This window comes from Aspergillus stella-maris (assembly GCF_047715825.1).
Source record: "Aspergillus stella-maris strain CBS 113639 unplaced genomic scaffold BDV14scaffold_16, whole genome shotgun sequence".
NCBI lineage: Eukaryota > Fungi > Ascomycota > Eurotiomycetes > Eurotiales > Aspergillaceae > Aspergillus > Aspergillus stella-maris.
The window spans coordinates 415,146-430,204 of record NW_027396810.1 but is presented as its reverse complement, the minus strand read 5'-3'; the positions used below and the strand labels follow the sequence as shown (position 1 = coordinate 430,204).

Here is a 15,059-nt window from a genome sequence, read left to right as displayed (position 1 = left end):
GATCGATAATATAGGAACCCCGGGATGGGGTCGTCGGTACCTTTTTCCTAAATATGGCTACAGAGCCTTCTGTTCTTACATGCATTCCTGTCCGTCACCCGCCGCTCCTACAGTTTTCCGAGGCAGCCACTGTACAAGGTGAGCACATGTTTCTGTACGTCCCACCTGCTTTCCTGTTGACGGCTGACGTACATAGGTACCTGATTAATGATGCGGACCTCCATAAATACAATTACATCAGCGAAGCACGTATATCTTGCATATATGGACCAGAATAGAGCGCGTGCCGGAGGACCATAGGTTCAATAGAGGTCCAGCCAAGCCTTAGCGGCTGAACTATGACAAGCCATCCAACAACTGGGTTTACATGACAGCGCCGGCTACTGTTTCCTGTATCAAGTGTCAATATCCATTGGAGATAACAGAGTTCAGGATCAAAGCCATGAATCTCTGTGGCTTGCAGTTACGAGTTGGTGCGATGCTTTGGTACCGGCTGTCTTGTTATGTGGGCCTGCTAGCTGGGTTTATTTCTTTTCAAGGCTGACTTGGGCGTCAGTCGAATAAATGGCTTCTCACAATACTGCAATGTGAAGCATGGACTTTGGGCTACGCTATTTTTTGCGCTGGGTTGCCGTGGGGGATTAGGGTTTCTCTCCCTAGAGAGTTCTCCGATTTGTCAACTCAATGAGATCTCGGAATCATCAGCCGTATGCAAGGTCAATATCGAACTTCATTTTCTAGAAATCCATTGTGATCAGATCGCAAGGTAACACAATAAACACTCATCGAGATTTGTGGCCCTTCCGAGCTGCAGCTAAAATAGTACAAGACAGTCCTCAACAACAAGCCACCAATACGAGCGCCACGTGTACGCTGATCGAAAGCAACGCCCAACACCTATCACATTGCCTACAGCCGTTTCAGATTGGCGCCATGTTATCTAATTTTGCCGTTGAAGTAAGACAGATGACAGCAGTTGCAGTCCCGCAAAAGCAATACCAATTCCAGGAACCAAGTGCAGACCAAGTGTAACGCTATCTAGACCATGTAGTCTAGCTGAAGGCAAAATCAATCCACTTCCTGCATGGCCCTAACAAACCCCGCCCAAGACTCCCCAAAGGACTCATAAAAATCCACCTCTGTATCCGTAACAAACACATACCCCGACCGGTGGCGCAACTCGCGCACTAACTCCTGCACCGCTTCGGCCGGCACGCCGCTAACCATGTACCCGGCCTGGTCGCGGGCCATCGGGTTCAGACCCAGCCAATCCTGCACTTCGGCTGATCGGTAGTGGTGGTATGGTTCTTCGCAGGTTATTGTTAGGTCTGCTGTTTGTGTTGCGAGAAGTGCCGCGGAGGGCGCTGTGCCTGGATTGTGCACGACCTTGCGGGCTCTATCGTCAGTCGCTGCGCATTTGTTGAGTGCAGGGGGTAGAAAAAGCAAACATGGACTGGATAAATGGCGCCGAGGATCTCCCGGCTTTCTCCATCCATATTTCCCACCGAAGAATGGGAGCCAGAAATTGAGTTGGAGGCAACGATCAGGAAAATAAGAGCCTACTCACCAATCTCTCCCCCAAAATCCCATCAACCCCCTTAACAACCCTCCTCACCTCAGCAAGATACACCCCCCTCTCAGCGTCAAAATGATTCGGCGTCTCATCGACGAAGATCCCGCGCATGCCGAGCCCACTTGTTTCTCCTCCCGCCCCCGATTCATTTACATCTCCTCGGCGCCCAGACGTCGACATTGGCTTGGGGCTGGACCTAGCCCACCCAGCATACCGCTCAATCTCACCCACAACCTCGTCCAAAGGCCGCCGGCAGTAATCGATCCGGACGTATCCTATCGTTGTCACGTTGGCGTAGCTGTTCAAGCGGAGGATCTCGCGGGTGTAGTTTTCGTCTGGGTACTCGGTGTCCCCCGGCCCGCTGTTTGGGTTTATGATTATGAGGAAGGGGAGGTTCGGATGGGATTCAATCCTGCATTTGTCATTGTTATCGTTGGAGGACTTGGCTTGTTTGATTTGGCTGGTGAGTATCTACTCCGTAGTGAAAAACTCACGCTGCATAAAGCGGTGCCCAGGTCTCGCTGGTGAGTGGGTAGATGTACAGGGGTACGACGAGGGTTGATCTCGGGGACATGGTTGAGGGAGGTAGGTATTGCTTTCCCGGTGTGCTGTTCTGTATGTAGCGTTTAATTCGACGGAATAAATGGTCAATCAATCCAATCGGCATCTGAGATAATCTCGCTGCTTATTCGGTGGAATCTATCGGCGCCAGGACACGCAACGCTGGCTGGCTGATTTATAGGACCTTTTATGTACTATTGTAGTCTACGTTGCACAGCAGCTGCGCCCCGATTGAAGCAGCGAGGTTTTGAGATCCGAGGCTGGCGCTTGCTGCCTTGCCTTGTCTTCCAATCATTATCTTGTCTTGTCAGTCGTCATCGTTGCCTATGCTGATTCAGACTGAAAGAACATGGTGCATTGTGCAGTCATTATTCGCGATAAGGTACAGCAGTCCAGAAGCCACCCCCAGCAACTCAATTGTTCCGCGCGAAACATGGCCAATTGTCTGCTACAGCAGTCTCCACAGGCATGGATCTGTCTCACGCTTGCTATCGACGGTCTACTTTAGTTTTCTTGGGATTGCCTGCCACCTCAATGCCGTCTCCACTGCGCGCGCTACGGCTGATACCGCAGGATTAGCTGGCTCTACGGCGTAGCTGGCTCTCTAGCTTCACAATATTTCCAGGCCCAGATTAAACCAACAAAATTCAGGTCGGCACAACATTACAGAACTCCTCCAGGCTACTGTCAAAATGCTCGTAGTAGCTGTCCGTCCGCGTGGTAAGATACAGGTACTGCGCCCTGTGGCTGATGTCGTCGACGAAGCGGCGCATCTCGGACTCGCTCATTTCAGGCACCGAGTGGAAGATGTAAGCCCACGTTGCGCGGTCGGCTGTGGCTGCCTTGAGCACGCTTTCTTGGCTGGTCGAGTAGTGGCTGTAGGATTGCTCAAATGTTACGGTTATGTCGGTGTTGGGGACGGATAGCCGGGTGTCTGGGATGACGCCGGGGTTGAGGATGACCTGTCGATTGCAGTTAGCACTGGCCTTGTCGTGTTCCAGAGTGAGTCATATGCAACTAGCTGTGTAGATGGAGATGCAGATGCAGATGTCCTGTAATGTAGTTTGCTGAGAGCGGAGACGAAGAATCTTCGGTCGCAGTGCATCTCGCAAGTTTGCAAGCGCGCAGGCAGACAGCTCCACCGACCAAGATCGCCAGATCTCAATTCCAGACACCCCCCACTCTCTTGCTTTTTCACAGGTTCATCGAAATCTTTTGGAAGTTGGAGACTCACCGTTCGATCACCCTGCAACCCCGTCGCGTCCTTAACCGCCGCATTGATCCTGGTCAAGTACTCGGCCGTTCCCTCAGCATACTGATGCGGCGCCTCATCAAAGAAGATCCCCGCCATTGCGAGGTCGGATGACTCGGTTTCCCATCCGGAATAGGTTGCGATGTCGTCGAGGACCTCGGAGACATTGCGCTCCGCGTAGTTTGTGCGCACGTAGCCCACTTTCTGGACATTGGCGTAGGTGTCAAGTTGGCGGATAGCGACCTGGTATGCCTCATCTGGGGCAGAGCCATTGCCAGGCCCGCTTTGTGGGTTGACGACGACCAGAAAGCTGAGGTCTGGGTGGGATTGGATTCTAGTTGGTATGATCAGTGAATGAGTCGGTAAGATAAGTGAAAAAAGAAAACAAGTAGGCAGGCCTTCGATCGCAATCTCCAGATTGTCTCGTAATGGATGCCTCGCAGAATCAGGGTCAAAGAATAAATGTCAGACATACGCCTCGTACAACGGTCCCCAGGTGCTGTTCGTTTCAGGGTAGATATACAGCGGGAAGATCACCCTGGACGGACTCCCTTTGTCTCCACGGTTTGGTAGTATCAGGGCCAGTGGGAGCACGATGACTAGGATGACCACGATGCCTACTGCGACTCCAATCGCTACCCACCAGCGGCGACGGAGCTGGCACTTGCGGTGCAGGGCTGGCCTCCTGCCTTCGGTCGTATGCTTGAGGGACTCCATGGGTGGTTGTAGTAAACGGGGAAAGCAAAAAGAGGAATCAACGCGAAGAGGCGACTTGAGAATAAATGAATAATGGTCACTCGCACAAGACCAGAGATCGAGGTCGAACAGGGACACAGTGACAGGGTCGGAACGGTCTAGAAACATGTATCACAGATACACGGAGAGATGTCGCCTGGCGATGCTGCGCTGTCTTTTCTTTATCTTATTAGTCCTAGCGCCGTCTGCAGAGTTTTTGTCTTCTATTCTGATCCAGGCTAACGGCGATGCGCCCAAAAGCAACAATGGAGGCAGACAGACAACGAGCTCTGGGCACTCAACAAAGACGGGTCTTATCGGTTCTCGCCAGCCCTAATGGTTGAGCCATCTTGTTCTTTGATCTGAGTCGCGGTCCCATACCCATGTCTAGTCTCCCTGGCCAGGTGAGACTTGCATTCAGCCCCCCCTGGCCTCCGGTTAGGCGATCTATTTCCGGCAAAGCCCGTCGTTGTGATGAGTGGTAATCGTGGTATGGCCGGACCTAGACAGATTACTGGCCTACCTGGGCCCATCGGTTGTCGCAACTTATTGGGCGCCTCTGGGTCGGTCTCATTCCTGAAGTAACAGACACATCTGGTATAAGTTTTGTTTTCTCCAGGTGCTGAGGCTCGAACAACAGATCCTGGTCGCGGTACGCTGTGCTGGTTGGTATCTACATAACCCACTCCATCCGCACAGTCGCGATCGGAATTTCACTCCCTACCCTGCTGGACCCTTTTTGGTATTTGCTTTCTTGGGTGTTCTGTCTTTTGTTTCATCTTTCGGTTTGCCGTCGCCATGGTTGAATATCTCGGTTTAAAGGCGACGGGATGGGATCGAATGACGGAGACCTGGTGGCTGAGGGTCGGTTCCAGAATTGTTTGCATTTGTTTCAGTGACTGACGATTAGTATAGACTCTTGCGGCTTGCTTACTAGCGACAATTGTCCTCGGTACCGTGTACATTCTATATCGCTTCGGCGGCAAGCTATATCAGGTCTGGAAGGTGAGTGCGCTGTTGCTATATTTTAACCCATTAAGCTGACCATTTCAGACGAGGCACCAGCTTTCCGAAGTCCCATCCGTGACTGCGCGGTATCTTGAAAAGCTGAAGGAAAAGACGCCGACCCTGTATACATCCTCGTCCGCAGTGCCAGAGCCCAAGTCTTTTGGGGTTTATCTTGGGAGCTTCGGGAATCCTCCAACCGCGGAGCAAAGCCGGTTGATCGCCCAATGGGACACCCTCGTGCTTGACCCTCTGAACCATGGCGTACTGGATGTCTTAGCAGGAGGTACTATTGCTACCCACATTCTCGCGCGGCTTGACGTTCGCCAGCTCGTCGAAACTGATCGGACTTTCAACGGCGATGAGGAAACTCGTGCCCTGGGCATCCTCGCAACGACGCTCACCACCTGTCTACGACGATCCAACGATTCGCAGTCGCGCTTCAATGCTGTGCTACTGGCAGACTTTATCGACTTTTTTCAGCCGGTAGTGCTGAACGAGGTCGTCAAGTTCATCAATCGTTTGGGTCTTGATGTCTGGCTTGAGATTGCACCCCCCGACTACCTCCCCGAAAGCACATGTCGCGAAATCGATATGGCGCGTATCCGGGGAGTCGTCTACCGCAATGGAACTATTCTAGAAAATGGCGACAGACGCAATTACTTCCAGATGGAGAAGATGCGGACAGTCATGCGAGTGGTTGCTGCACAGAAACCGATCGGCGAGTCGACGCTCGCCATGTGGGAGACGGTCGATGACAATGTTGAGCTGCAGCATGATGTTCTGCATCGGAGCTATAAATGGTGTAACTATAACAGTGCCATGAGCTGGATTGGTCCAAAGGCCGCCTTGACCGATGTCCTAGTTGCCTCTCGTAGGACTGTCGTCCACGAGCCGATTGGAGCGTTGATGTGGATGAAGGACGAGAAAGCCCTGGAGGCTCATGATGTTTGGCGTCAGAATGGGAAGATTGACCCTGTGCCATGTGGGCACAACGAACTGTTTGACTCGCTGCAGCACTTTATCCCGAACCTCGCATCCAAGCTTGCCCTCTTTCCTCCTGCTTTCAAGCCTTCATCGGATGGTCAGGTCTTTGTCATTGATGAGCTGCAATGGCCATCACTTAACGAACCTCTTATGACAAATCCCTTTTCCTACTCCCAGGATGGCAATGACTATTCTGGCTTGGGCTGCTTTCAGTTGGGGATGGACTGCACCACCAAGGATATCGAGGACTTGCTGCAGGGTCAGCGTCACACCCGCGATCTCAACCTGCTCGACCAGTTGAAGAGAGATGAACTGAGAAGAATCGCTGGAGACCTTCTAGCATTGGGTACATTAGAATTGGAAAGTGCTCGACCTGCCAGGGAACTGTACGAACTTCTTGTCGTATGTCGAGGCAACGATGAGGATCGTCTTCGAATTTATTCCGGGCTTCACTCCGGTTTTCGTACTCGGTATGAGGCTCAGATTTGGGGAATGTTTGAACAAAATCCGATCGGTTCCTTAGATATCTACCTTTCAGGCAAGACTGAGAAGGAGCGCGCTGGTACCATTCTCCATACATTCATGTCCAGTCGGGGATACTCTCGCCATCAGTGCTTCATGGCAGAAGTCGCGCTTGCTACTGCCAACAACACTCTATCAGAGCAATGGCAGCTTCCAACGCGTGTCGTCAGCGATATTGAACAGCTCACCCCGACCGAGGCGATGCTCTGGTTGCGACGTCTGTCGTTGACTCTATGCCAGGAGTGCGCCGACCTTACGGCCAAAATTCGTGCCTGCTGCGAGTACAACCTCATGGAAGTCCCGTCGCTCGCCCAGATGCGGGAACTGAGCTCCAGTGAGTATCTCAGCGGCAAGGTATCCGCTGAAGACCTCGTGGCTTCACGTCTTGCGTGGTATCAAGCGCAAGGGTGTTGGGCCCCGGAAGCCGCAGCAGCAACTGCCCTCTTCAAGGAGATTGACTCGCGCCTTCCTCATATCCTCATGGCATGCGATGCGACTACTCTCGGCCAGCTGACGACCGTCATTCAGGGCACTCTTCTTAGCGGTCCCATTGACGCCTGTGCGGACATGTTTGCCCTTGCCGTGTTCTGTGCCTTTCGCCGACTTGCCCTCAATGAGATATACCTCGAAGTCCTCGATCGCAATCCCCTTCCCAATGGTCACACTATTCAAGCTGCTTGCTTTGCCGAGATGTATGCCTTAGGCGCACGATGTGACCTTTACTTTGACATGACTCCTAATCTTCTAGGCAAGATTATCGCCGCGCGTTACCGCAAGTACTTTGATGAGCATCAGCCCACGCGCCGAGAAGAAGCTTTCACTGAGATTCCGACAGCATATGCTTCCATGGAGATTGACCTAGATCCTAACGGTGAAGACCGTAAAGTACCCTTCTACTACCGTATCACGTTCCTCGGTATCTTTGCTCTGCCTGCTCTCATCGATATCACTATGCTCACTACAGTCGGTCGCGGTCTGTATCTTACAACCTTCATGAGCGACACTGATAAAACACTGGCGACAACTGCTCTTATGGTTGCGCTTCTCGTCTGCGGTGGCTTTGGCAGCTGGATCACCTCTGGGGGCAGCTACTATCTCTATGCAATGGCTTTTCCTGCAATGAGTATGTTCGTCATGACTCGCTTTATAGCTGGTCTCGCCGTGACTTTGGTCGGTGGTCTCATTGCCATGATCACTATCGGTTGCATTAAGGGATTCCCTGCCGGAGTCTTGTTCTTCCTCTACTTCTTCTTCCTCGCGACCTATCTCATGCTTTTGTCGGTGCTCTCCATCTACCAACTCCCTGGTTTCGAATTCCAATCGGTAAGCTCTCCTGTCTACTTACCTCATCATCTGCTAACCGTTTGTAGGGGCGAACCGTGATTATGAGCTGCATTCCCATTTTGTTCATCGGTCCCATTGTGACCCTCTGGGTTGGCCATGACTCGGTGATCTATCTCTGCCTTCTGGGCATCTTCCTACTGTCTCTCCTCCTTGGTGCCAGACGTGTCATCTCGCAATGGAATAGTTGGTACCTCAACATCCCTCGGATAACCGACGGCGATGTCGTCAACTGGTACGTCCAGCTTCAAAGGTCCGAAGGCTCCGACATTCTCAAGGACGTTTCTTCCTCCTCAGTCCCACGGAAAGCCTTGTATGCGGCAGTACAAAAAGAACACAAACGAGCCTTCTGGTCGCGACGCGCCAATGATGAGTTCGTTCGCAAGATGGCAGACGGATACTCAGCGACAATATTCCTCCTTGTCTGGTTCTGTCGGTTCTCGCGTACGAAACTTCCCCTTCCTTACAGTCCAACATGGAATTTGCAGCTCAAGGCCGCCGTCGACACTATGGGAGATATGCAAAAGGGGTTGAACATGCACAGCGCGTTTCTTCATTGGCGCCATACCGGTGCTGATGTTTGGTGTGGCATTCTGTACTTTGTCATTGCACTCATGGACAAATGGACAGCACTTTTCACTGGCGAGGCTCTTGTTGGCCTATCGACAGCATCAAGCTCTGAGTATCGCCTGTCAGTTGGTTTTGGCCTTGGATACTACCTTACTGGCGCACTCATCTTGGATGCTGTTTCTCAGCCTCTATGGACCGCTGTGACCCAAAAGAACACCGAGGCCATATCTTCATTGGATAGCCTGCGTGAAGTCCTCTCCCACAACTCGGGCGATAGAAAAAAGCTATACTGGAGCAACTTGGCCAAGTTCTTCTTCCTGCACATCTGGGGGACTGCGGTGACTTTAGCCTTGATGTGGGCCTTTGAAGGCTCTCAGCGGGCCACGATCATGTACCTGGCCTACATCGGAGCGTACAGTGGATTGCTGTTCTATCAGTACAACCGCATCTTCACTGGACCAGAAGCTGCGAGGTGTCTTGCATTGGGCTCGATTGTTGGCTTCATTGTCGGGATTGTGATGCACAAGGTCATTCCCCCCTTTACCTGGAGCAGTGTCATTTCGCTCGGCTCTGGCACCTGGACTGCTGCTGTTTATTCGCTCTGGCTATCCGATATTGGTCTGCCAACATTCAGACGTAACAACGAAACCCAAAGCCGCGATAACTCCACGATCGGGCGGCCTTCTTACACGAGCAGCTCCCTCGAGCCCTACTTGGACCTCTCTCCCACCACGTTGGCCCAAACATTCGACAACATCAACGCTCTTTCTCTAGACTTGCGTCACCGACTGGATCCTTTGACTCATCCTGGCCTTGAAGTTAAAGAGATCATTGGGTCTGACTTGGCGTCGAAGAATTCAGCGCTCGTCCAGGCTGCCTTTCCAAATGCTGAAAAGCTGCTTCGCGATGTCCTCCGCCACTGGACTTCTGGCCAGACAATCATCGAGTTCGTCTCAGCTGAGCATCTCCTGCAGACTGAGCAAAGGGTACGAGCCGTCAGTCGTCTGGTAGGTGAGCAGCTGCACATCTTCATCGTCATTGGACCTGGTCTCATTGGACAAGACTGGACGACCAACATTCGCCGCAACTGTAGAGCCATCGCAGAAGCTGTAGTTCAGGCCACTGCTGAGGCCAAACTGGGGTTTTCGCATGACCAGTCCATGATGGCCGAGCTCCTTGTCGGTGATCATCGCGATGACTATGATCTGTCTGTCCCGGAAGGCGTCAAGTACCAGCTTGAGCGATCCCCAGCCGAATGCGCCCGCGTCGCCAACCACGGTCAGCGCACTTTTCTTCGTCACCTCCTTCTTGGTATCGATTGTGACCTGCAATGGGACGAACTTCCTCGGTCGGCTCGGTCATTTCTCCTTCGTCGTTGCGCTGGAAAGCCCGGTCGACTCACCAGGGATGAACTTGCCTGGCTCCAGGGTCAAGTGGGCGCAGACGACCTTCAAGGCGTTGGGGCATATGTTGCGCGGTACAATCTTGGTGTTGCAATGTCTTTATCAGTGAATCATTATGCGCAAAACTGGATGGAGCACGAGGATTATCCAGACTACCCAGTCTTCTTGGACACCACTTATGAGAAACCCATTCAGAGTCGTCTTCCCCCACCGATCGGTGCAAACGTACGGTTCAGTGATGCCATGAAGGTATCTCTTGTTTATATTCGCCACAGCATCATGACCTGTCTCAAGTTCGTGATTATCTCGCTTGTTGCTGATCCGCAGTACCAGCGTGAACTGGAGTATATGCTCCGAGGACAGCCCTTGATCTTTTCTTGGCCGGTGACCATATTGCTCAACAGCGTATGGTCACTTTGCAAACTCCTTCAGCGCGTTCTGATTCCCTTGGTGCTTATCCATGGGCGCGAAAAGGTGTCCAAGGTGTACAGGAGCACGCGAGGATGGAAGACAAAGATTAAGAAAGATCGCATCATCATTGAGAGTCTCAACGGCCTAACCACTTGCTTCAGTCGGCCGCAGGCTGATGGAACAACTCTGCTGTATCAATATTCGGGCGACCTTGCCCATGAGCCCAAAGACCAAAATCAGCTGCTCGCCGTCAACACCTACTCCGACAAGCTCGTCCTCCGCCGGCGTGAGGAGTACAGTGGTGGTAAGCCCACCAACAACTTTATATACGAATATTCCGAGGATCGCAAAACTTCGCGCGGTCGCAAACTTCCGATGCAGAGACAATGCACTGCCGGCGAGCTAGAGGGCCAGGTGGTGCAGTATGATGAGAGTGGTTATATCGTGTCTGGTTCCGCGATGCAGGGAGTCAACCCTTTGCAGTTCACATATAAATTTCGCAAGAACGCAAAGTTCGACGATGAGCTCCTCCGAGCTGAGTACACTTTCCCTCATATTCAAATCAAGGTCGCCTGGTGCATGCCACCACCTCATCGCCCCGAACGCGAAGACAAATGGATTCCCTACCCCCGAGTCAGCCAGGCAACCTTCACACAGGGCGGCGATGTCCATCACGCTAAATGGACATACGACCATAAGTTTCATCCGGTAATCGCAACAACACTCAATGGTAGGGAGGTTCCTACCCCTGCTATGATTGAGGGGGATTGGTTCCATGTCCTTGAGAAACCGTCCAAGAGCAGTTTCCTGCACGACAATCCGCTCTTCTTCTTCAAATCGATCAAGACAAACTTCGCCAGTCGCCTGCTGGGGCTAAACATCAAGACCCGACCTATTCCCACATCTCGAGCACGAACGCATTTGTGGAAGTCATGGAAGAATAGCAAGGACTTTGACGCCGTCACGACCACCTGGCTGGATGAACTCCTGTTGCGGTCCGACCGAGTCCTTCGTCCATACTGGCGCAATCGCGATTTCGGTCGACTTGACGCTGCCGGAAAGTACCTTGACAGCCAGGTCGACACCATTCTCGCACGAGTTGACATCGATCCGGACATTAGTGCTTGGACGCGAATGGCCTTTAAGATTAGTGACCTTTACAGCTTTGGGATCGGTGGCGACGCCAGGATCAATACCAGGACACTCTCCACGCAGCTGCAAGACACCGACACCAAGCTTCATGTCCTCGCGATGGATACTGCAACGTGGCCCAATGAGCCTGGTGGTGTTTCGGCTTGTCGTCGCGACATGGTGAACGACCTCAAGGGCATCCGATGGCACATCATCTCCGAGAATGCCAATGACTATGGTGTCCCCAAGTTCCAGACGGAGAGAAATGTCCAATCCCTTACCGTTCTACCCCAGTGGGGATTGGATTTCATGAATCCTACCCACGGCGTGTTCCAAAATACCCTCGACTCGGCCGTCGTCGAGCGATCGCAGGAGACGCGAAAGGAAGACATCAGGAAGCACTTTATCCCAATCCTCACCAAGCTCGTCAAGTGCGCAAGAACCACGAATCTCAAGCGGCATCATATCGAGGAAGCGACCAATGCACTGGTTGACCTCAATACGTACTTTGAGTCCGGTCGCAGCTGGAACGATGTCTGGATGAGCGATACGGTCAAAGACGCCTGGCGTGAGCTCTGGTTGACTGACGACGTCGACGACACAACCCCAGTGTCTAAGTGGTGGAATGCAGAGCATCCTTCGCTCCAGCAGCTGGACGGTGCTCTGGATATGTGGCATCGCTGTAAGTACTCGTTTGACTGTTTGCGACCGGCAAATACTGACTGTTTAGATCTTTTCATCTTCTCCATCCCAGTTCCCGAGCGCATTCCGGATGTCTTCCAAGTCTCTCATCACTTTACGGGCGCGACATATGGTATAATGTGCAAGGCGAAGCGCAAGTGTGCTCTTCATGTGTGGGATCACTGCGTCAGCTTTCGTGAGATGACTGTGTTCTTGTCGTCTGCTGTGTCATTTGACTCGTCCTTTGTCAATACCACCTTGATCTCTCTGGGCCATCTTGCCTGTGTCCTCATCGAGCATCATGCGGACGTCGTCCTGCCTTGTGCCGAGTACTTCAACCCCGGCTGGGAGATCGAGTTGGGTACCGCCGAAGGGGCACTCCAGCACCGCCGCGCGTTCAGTCGCAAGATCGACCCTGTGGTCAATGGTATCACCAACATGGAGCGATACAAGCCGATTGAAACAATAAAGACAGATACCCCGACCGCGGTCATGCTGTCGCATATTCGGTACGTCTCCTGGCCAATTCAATTCAGAAGCGATGCTAACTTGAGCAGGTATGTCAAGGACATCAAGACAGCGATTATGGCGACGGATCTGATCGTCAACAAATGGGGTCTCCGAGACTACCGTCTGCACATCTATGGTGACATGGAGCGCGCACCGGCCTATGCCTCTGAGTGTCAAGAAGTCATTGCGTCCAAGGGTCTCCGCGAACACGTTGTGCTCAAGGGTCTGGGCAACCCATCGGTCGTCTTGCAAGATGCGGTAAGTATTCATTCCATATTGAGAGTGATCATACTAACATTTGTAGTGGCTCTTCATGAACTCGTCCATCTCCGAAGGTCTCCCCCTTGCCATGGGTGAAGCCGCCCTGACCGGCACCCCCGTAGTCTGCACCGACGTTGGCGCCTCCTTCTGCGTAGTGACAGACCGCGCAACCGGCAAACGATTCAGCGAAGTCGTCGCTCCCAACGATGCCGACTCTCTCGCCCGCGCCCAACTACGCGTTCTAGCACTCCTAGGTCCCTGGGCGCCCTTCGCCGAAGACAGCGACGGCGAAATCCCACCAACGCTTGAATTCCACCCAACCCCCGACCAAATCGCCGCCATCTCGCACAGAATGTACGCCAAGGCCGAAAAACGGCGCCAATTCGGCATGCTGGGGCGCAAGAACGTGCTGAATAGTTTCTCGTCGGACCGGTACCTCCGCGAACACGAGCAGCTGCTTTGGCTGGGCAAGTATCAGGCTCAGAGCTTCGTTGCGAGGAGTGCGGTGTCGAGTAGCAATTCTTCTGGTGTATTGGCTGTCAAGGAGAAGACTGCTGCGCAGAGACTTTATATTGGGAATTTACCGAGTACGCCGGATTCTATTTACCAGGCTGTTCCGGCACGGGCGTGGCGCGCTTGGAGGGATTCAAGGCATGCGAGTTCTTCGGGGGTCGCGACGCCTGTTTAGGTACTTTACTTTGCCTTACTTGGTCTTTTTGGGTAGACTAGCGTTAAGTTATTTGGTTGTTATTGTGTAATGTTTGGATAGAAAGTGTATATATAATGTTTATCTTGAGTTGAGCTTGTTCAATATATATTTTCGGGCCGACCCGTGTCCAACTTTGTCACAACCTCCAGGTTAAGAACTCAAGATGGACAACAGATTCACTGGAGCACTCCAATACAAAACCATGAAGGGCATAAAGTTCAGAGGTCGTATTGATAGTATGCGTGCTTTGAACTAAAGCTTTACTTAGTCGTAGAGATTACTATCTTGACTATTGAATATCTCGCCCGCAGGGACGAGGCGACATTGTAGCCTTTGGCCTGAAATGTAAGGCAGAAGGACGCGACGCTGTTCTTGGAGCCTAAGGCAACAATAACAACAACAACAACAACAACAACAGGCGTCAGGCGGAAGGGAGAATAGATACACCGAGAAGACAACAACAAGAACACCTCAATAATAGAGGCACTATACCATCCTGGGGTCAAGCTAGAACTAAATTTGGAATAGCGCAAGGTCACGTTGATGGCGCTGGCTCTGCACTGGTACTGGCAGGCTGTTTATGCCGCCTATCCCACGTGTGCTCTGAAGTTGGCAGTGCAACGTCTTCCCTATCAGATGGCTTGCGCCTGTGAGATCCTGACGGGGTGTTCAGGGGACAAGAGGATTGATCTTCTCTGTGAAGGCTATTCTCATTACTCCAGCAACTGTGAGTTGCAACCGCGGAGTGAAACGCGTCTCCCCGAAAACACGTGACGAGACCTTCTGCCTGAGGCAGTAATACTTGAGAAAGGGTATGGTGGTACTACTCAGAGTACAGCCAGTCGGCGGCATGAACGACTTGACATCCTCACACACCCCCGGGTGCAACTCCCTGCTAGCCTCATCTCGCCAATGGGTAACACTTGCTATTACTTGTCGGTATATGCGTACCTTCCTGGAGAAAGATACCCTCCATCGCGCCTTCCCCGTGGGCAAAGGTGAGGGTCGTTCCTTCCTATCTTACGCCCCCACGAGTCTTGACGTGCTCTTTCCATTCTGGGAGAGGCGCCCAGGGTCGGGGATGTACCTCTGGTGTAGTTCTCAGGTCTGTCAGCGGGGTCTCCTTGTCGTATATGCGCCACGTATGAAGACTTTCGGGCCAAGTCTGTAGAAATCTTGGGCGATCCCGGCCCCCGATTGAACGCCGAGGGCAAATGACCCGGCCGTAAGTACCTGCAGAAAGACAGGGAGGGATATCCAGGCGATGGTGGGCTGCTCGAAGAACTTTGATGACTATGAGCTTTTGGTTGCCGAGCCGTGAGGTGTATGCGGATCAGTTCGTCCGCCGGTTACGGGTGCTACAGTGCTCTGATCACTGGCCATCGATGCTGAAGAGCGCTGCGCTGT

The 15,059-nt window shown here is 52.5% G+C and overlaps 2 protein-coding genes across 2 annotated transcripts; one reads left to right on the top strand and one right to left on the bottom strand.

The window, feature by feature from the left end:
- Positions 1-1,068: 1,068 nt before the first annotated feature.
- BDV14DRAFT_188669 (spherulation-specific family 4 protein) lies at positions 1,069-4,103 on the bottom strand (the record flags this gene model as incomplete). Its single annotated transcript, XM_073771098.1, has 6 exons — positions 1,069-1,386; positions 1,568-1,694; positions 1,788-1,985; positions 2,807-3,096; positions 3,369-3,720; positions 3,862-4,103. The coding sequence occupies 6 exons, from the start codon at positions 4,101-4,103 to the stop codon at positions 1,069-1,071; spliced, it is 1,527 nt and encodes a 508-aa protein (XP_073630005.1).
- Positions 4,104-4,919: 816 nt separating this feature from the next.
- On the top strand, positions 4,920-13,631 carry BDV14DRAFT_198502 (glycosyltransferase family 4 protein; the record flags this gene model as incomplete). The annotated part of the gene is made up of 7 exons (XM_073772976.1): positions 4,920-4,985; positions 5,037-5,126; positions 5,175-7,958; positions 8,006-12,173; positions 12,222-12,681; positions 12,730-12,940; positions 12,987-13,631. The coding sequence occupies 7 exons, from the start codon at positions 4,920-4,922 to the stop codon at positions 13,629-13,631; spliced, it is 8,424 nt and encodes a 2,807-aa protein (XP_073630004.1).
- Positions 13,632-15,059: the final 1,428 nt, after the last annotated feature.